The sequence below is a fragment of the Drosophila grimshawi genome, unplaced genomic scaffold (genome assembly GCF_018153295.1).
Source record: "Drosophila grimshawi isolate 15287-2541.00 unplaced genomic scaffold, ASM1815329v1 contig_311, whole genome shotgun sequence".
NCBI lineage: Eukaryota > Metazoa > Arthropoda > Insecta > Diptera > Drosophilidae > Drosophila > Drosophila grimshawi.
In genome coordinates, this window is record NW_025063098.1 from 3,759,513 (window position 1) to 3,765,512 (window position 6,000).

Below are 6,000 nucleotides of genomic sequence, written 5' to 3' on the forward strand. Positions count from 1 at the left end.
TGAGGTTGTCGGATGGGGGCGGGGTGTAGGGGGGGGCTTGATGTTAGCTGGTGTTGTCTTTTTGCCATGGGCAACACTTAATTATGTTCATTATTTTCATGGCACGCGGTTTGCCTCCCAGATCCAACAACAACAATAACAAGAACAAAAATGCCATCGACTTGTTTTGACATCCTTCCTGTCTCGTTGCCAGCTTCGTCCTTGTCCTTGCGTGCTTAGCTCCTGTTTCTCCTTCTGTGTTTACAGCTGCTGCTGCTGCCGATGCTTTTAGCTGGCTGCTTATTTAAATTGAATTTTATGTGGCACACTTTTTGGTCGCATTTTTGTGTGTGTTGCGTTTTTGCTTTTGTTTTTGCTTTTGTTTTTTTTTGGTTTTTTGCTTTTGCTGTTGTCGCATTCTTTATTAATCACAACAACTCTGCTTAAATGAAATATTTGCCGCTGCTTTGGCTTGGCGCCTGTTTTTACCTGTACATTTATCATTGGCTATAGACACGCCCACCCACCAACCCGCCCCTTCTCTGTCTGCGCCCAACATTATTGCAGCCATTACAAATCGATTTATCTCTTCGTCTTCGTCTGCTTCTTCACTCTCTTCGCCTGCTTCGTCGTCTTCTTCTTCTGCATAGTCATCGTTGGCTGACCGAAAACTGATGGCTCTCAATTAAGCGAGCGATGCTCGAACAAAGTCATCAACGTCATCATCATTGCTCTCTTCTGCTCATCAGCCTCCCCCGCCCATCCTCGCACACGTTTGTCTAGTCCTTACATAAGGCTCTTTTTAAGCTACTTGCCCAATTAAAATCGAATGAGCTCTTGCTCCATCACCCAGTCTCTTGGACTGGCTCTCTCTTATTTATGGCACAGCTTTAACGGCGCTCTTTAAGCTTGCCCGCCCACTCACTCGCTCTTTACAGCTTATTAATTTATACACTTCCTTAAAGACTTGCTCTTTTTCTTCTTTAAGCTGCTTGGCGGGGGATCTAAACTCAGCCTTGGTCAGCGCCTCTCTCTTAAATTTATTGCCTGCACTCAACCGCGACGCTCTTTAGTTGACTTTAAGCTGTGACAGCTTTAAGCTTAAGTTTTTGCTCTTTAGTTGGCGTGCTCATTGATCGTGCTTTTGACAGCTTCAGTAACTCTTTAATCCGTATCACTTAAGCTCTTCCAGCTCTTAACAACTTGCACAGTCACTAATCAGAAATTGTCTCTTTCTTCTTTGTATTTACAGAAATAAGCGAAAGGTGCAGAATCTGCTGCCGTGCAAGACGCCGACACGTGGCGCTCTCAGTGGTGCTTTGCCCTTGGGTGGCGGCGGCGGCGGAGCTGGTGGCGGTGGCACGCACAGTGGGCAGCATCATCATCATCATCTTGCCATGTACGAGGATCCCGATGCACATTTGGGTCACCACCGGCCGTTGGTGATGCGGCACCATCAGTATCAGCATCCGCATCCGCATCACCATCATCATCATCATCATCACTATCAGCAGCATCCGCATGCAGAGGTTAGTATTGTCCCCCTACCCCTAGCTCCTTTGCCCCTTACCCCTTACCCCTTACCCTTTACTCCCCTATTCTTATTCGCTCTGCTTCTCACGTCTCGCTTTCCATTGTTTGTTTGTCACAATTGTTTAATTGTTGTGCAGGATGTTTTTTCTTATGTCGTCTTTTCGGCAAATTGTTGACGGATGTTTTTTTTTTTCGCTTTGCAGCCAAACATTACGACAATTCCTGTCAAAACATTGCACTGTCATTGTCAACCTGTCACACACACACACACACACACACACACACAGGGGCACACATCAAGGACAATTCAATTGTCAAACTTGTGTAAAATGAAACCACATTTCCTTAATGCCTGTCTTCATCCTGCTCGCCATTCATTCACTCGCTCATTCACTCATTCACTCACTCGCTCAGTGAGGCTCCTCCTTGGGAACGCCTCAATTTACACTTGAACTTGACAGCGACACACACATATCGAATTCATATATATAATTCTACAGTGTGCACTCGCTAAACTGAACGTTGCATTTTTTTTTATTTAATTTGAAAATTCCTCAACAGCAAAAAGAATGCAGCAATTTCAATTAATAAATATTTTCCATTTTGAGCATAATTAATTTTTTCATTCCTTTTCATATTTATTACAAATGCGAACTGGCGCATGTTCCGTTTTATTTAGCGCACACTGTACACACACATAAATATATATATATATATGTATATATATGACACACGATATATATTTATGCATTATCTGTTCTGCCCCGCGGCTTAATTTGTGCGCCTTTTGTGCCATTTTTACGACTCTCGACGCCTTTTTCCCTTCATTTTTTTTCTGTTTACCTTTGGCTTGTTTTGTTTCCTTTTGCTTGCAGCTTCTGCTGTTTTTTTCTGCTGCCTTCGCATCATCATATTTCTTGATGGCGCTTTATGGTCCATTTTCTTCGTCCTGTGTGCCTCCTGTGTGCTCAAAGTGAAGTGTGTGTTTATTTGAATGTCTGATAAACAGCTCCTTTAGGCCATGATTCTCCTTGACACAAATCTCGAAACCAGCTCGAAACGCATTTTGCAATTTTGCATTGCATTTCCCCCCCCCCCCCCCCCTCTCTCTCTCTCACTCTCTCTCTTTCTCACTCACTTCTTTGAGGCATCCTTGCGTAATCCTTTCACCCTCAACTAAGTCGCGTATAATTTTAAACCTTTTTTTCACGTGCTTTTTTCGCATGCTTTTTATTTGTTGGTTGCCGGCTTTCAGTGTTACTTTCACTTCGTTTGTCCTGCTTCGTCCTGGCTAGTCCTGCTTGCTCCTGTTTGCATTTCTCTTCGCTTTCTGCTTATTTATTATTCATTTCTTGCGGCATTTTGTTTTTTGGCTTTGGCCTTTTGTCGGCTTTGCGCTGTTTCAACAACTGCTTGCGGTTGCCGTTGCACTGCACCAGCAGATACCCTGTAATTCCCTAAAATATTATTATTCAGAAGTATTATTCAGAAAGTAAATTTCTAGAATTATTTATACTTGTGGCTATCTCAAAACTAGGGTTTGCATTTGACAGTTTTCGGTTGGATTTTTTAAAAATATTTTTTTAATATTATTTCTAAGAAATAGAAAAACTTTTGATTTCAAGGCGAGTTCTTTCAGAGAGCATTGTTGAATTTATTTATACCCTCTTAAATCATGTTGAGTGTATGCGCTTTTTAAGCGTCGTATGCGCTGTGTACCCTGTACAAACATGTAGTTGGGTATATATAGTACTTAGAATTATATTTCTGTTAAAGTCACGCAAATATAATTCATTAAATAGTTGCTTTAGTTCTCACACTCGATTTGTCTACGTAATACCCTGTAATTAAAATTGACTATACCTGCTACAGGGTATCTCTCAGTTGTTACCATACTCAAGCTGTTTTCTACTCCTAAATTTAGTTGCTAAGTCGTTTTGCACATCTCACTAACTTTCTCTCTCTCTCTCTCTTCCCATCTCTCTCTCTCTCTCTCTCTCTCTCTCGTGTAGCTGCTGCAGGGGAAGAGCATACATTATCCGAGTGGATTTCCGATGACGCGTTCGCCACCGTTCCTGGTCAGCTCGTCACCGGGACCCGATCCGTACCGCTCCAATGACAATGTGTACGAGGAACTGGGACCAGGACGGGTAGATTCGGATGGTGAATCGGAGCCACCGCTGCATTCGGACGATGACTTCGCCGAGGATGAGTTGTCGCTGCCCGGCGAGTGCAGTTTCCACAAGGATCTGACAAATGCGACAGTTACTGTGGCAGCTGGCACAGCCAACTACCACGAGAGAGCGGCCGCCGTTGGGGGCAGCAGTGTGGCAGCCGTTGTGGCAACAACGGGTACAATTGCAGCGCCGCCGCAGGAGCGGCACAGTGTGCTCAGCTCGGGCTCCTCAACGGCACAGGATGCGTCCACGGCGAGCGCCTCGACGGCGAGCAGCAACAATAATAATACCAATAATAATAATACCAATAATAACAATAATAATAGTAATAACTGTAACGAGCTCGCTGCCGCATTGGCTGCCAACAATCCCAGCCAATCCCAGCTGCGACGCACGCCGCGCAGTCGCCAGCAGCAGCTGCAGCAGCAGCAGCAGCAGCAGCAGCAGCAGAGCAGTTCGACGTCAGAGATTGCGGACTTGGCGCCGCTGTACGACAATCGCAGCAACTTGATGTCCCTCGGCAACTATTTGGCCCGCTCGACGGCGCCACAGTTCTACAATACGCTCGAGCACGAAGTGGAGCGTCGCAATCGCATCAATGCCCAGCTGAGCCAGGCGGCGTCCGGCGCTGGGACGCATTCTGGCCCGCCGCTGCCGCCGCTCTCGACGATATACAGGGAGCGTATCCGGTATCCGAGCGTGCAACAGTATGCGCCCAATAGCGTCAACGGTCTGCTGGCTGCCACAATGCGTGCGCGGACACAGCCCCGGCTCATCGATCGCCGGCTGGCGGCGCATCAGCATCAGCATCATCGGATTCATGCGGCACCAATGCTGCCGGCGGAGCCCGCTTACGGCTATGCGGAGCCGTTGTACAATGCCAACTATTATTACGATAGTGCGACGGGGGCGGCGGCTGGGGCGGGTGCAGTGCGTCCGTATGCAACAACGCTGGACTACAGGCAGCAGCAACAGGCGGCGCCGTACGGTGACTCCAGCTTTGGCTCCGACTCCGGCTACAGTCATCATACGCCGGCCAGTTCGATTGGGCGACAGGATTACGAGCTGACAACGCCGCTGGAGACGCAACAGCAGCAGCAACAGCAACAGCAGCAGCAGCAGCAGTCGAAGCAACAGCAGCCGGCTGCCAGCAAGTTGAGCGCAGCGTTGAGCTTTGGCTGGCATCGGGGCAGGAAAGCTACATCGCCCGCTGTTGCTGCCACCATATCCCCCGTTGCGCCCAGCGGCAGCAACGATGTGGCAGCAATGAGCAGTCCCAATTTGAATAATAACAATAGCAGCGCCTGCTCCACGATCCACTCCCAGCTGGACAATAATAATGCGTCCGGTTTGTCGCCAGCGTAAGCAGCCCGCAGCCCGCAGCCAATTCCTGTATATATTTAAGGAGCTTTCGTCCGGATGAAAGCTCGCTCGCGTTCTCGTTCTCGCTTAAGCTGTACAGCTAGTTTGTAAGCTCGTATTCGTGTTCTCAGTGTACGGTGAACTCTCCCTAATTGCGACAACAATTTCCAAAAATGTCGAAAATTCTTTTTGAATTGTTTTTGAAATTCTATAGTTGGAGTAACGTTGTTGCAGTTAGCGAGGACGAACTGTGGCTAAGTGTAGTACAAGTCTCTCTCCGCTGCGTGTACATCGTAAAAGCAATAGACATATGTTATAGATATGCTAAAGTTATATTAACTTACCCCTCGTCCTATTTGGAGGGGGCTGCCATAAGTAAATAAGTAACTAAGTAAAGAGTCAGCTTAACTTTAGTCGATAACTTCTAGAACGCAAAGAACTTATAGCGCCTAAGTGTTTTTCCAATGTGATTGCCAAATTCTACAATATAATAATAAAAATGAAAACGAAAACGAAAATGAAAATGAAAACAAATACAAATTAATTTATAACGTAAATTATGCAAAACTTATTTTAAGTGTCCAACCTAATCTAAAGTGTAATTTTAAATGATTTTTTACTTTTGTTTGTTATTTTAGTTTTTAAGCAAATGAAAAGAAAAACGAGCAAAACAAATGAAAATGAAAAAGAAAAGACGAAAATTAAAAAAAAAATACATATAAAACAAAATATTGAAAAAATCTAAAACGAAAATTGGCTTTTTGATTTTTGATTTGAATTTGAATTTGACTTTGAGTTGAGCAACAGAATACAGGGTGTCACAGCAAACTTCAGCTGGGATTGCATTTTATGTTTGTTTTTTTTATTGCAGTTTTTTACTCTTTATTTCAGTGTTTTTTATTTAGTTCTTTCTGCATGCAAATAAATATTTATTTAAATATTATAGGAG

At 44.9% G+C, this 6,000-nt stretch overlaps 1 protein-coding gene across 1 annotated transcript in view; it reads left to right on the forward strand.

Moving 5' to 3' along the window:
- The window catches only part of LOC6563142 (GATA zinc finger domain-containing protein 10), a 28,513-nt gene extending 22,962 nt beyond the window's left edge, over positions 1 to 5,551 (forward strand). The window contains exons 4-5 of the mRNA XM_001990468.3: positions 1,232 to 1,508; positions 3,525 to 5,551. Coding sequence (XP_001990504.2) covers positions 1,232 to 1,508; positions 3,525 to 5,054 — 1,807 coding nt within the window. The 3' untranslated portion in view covers positions 5,055 to 5,551. The remainder of the gene's footprint in view (positions 1 to 1,231; positions 1,509 to 3,524) is intronic.
- Positions 5,552 to 6,000: the final 449 nt, after the last annotated feature.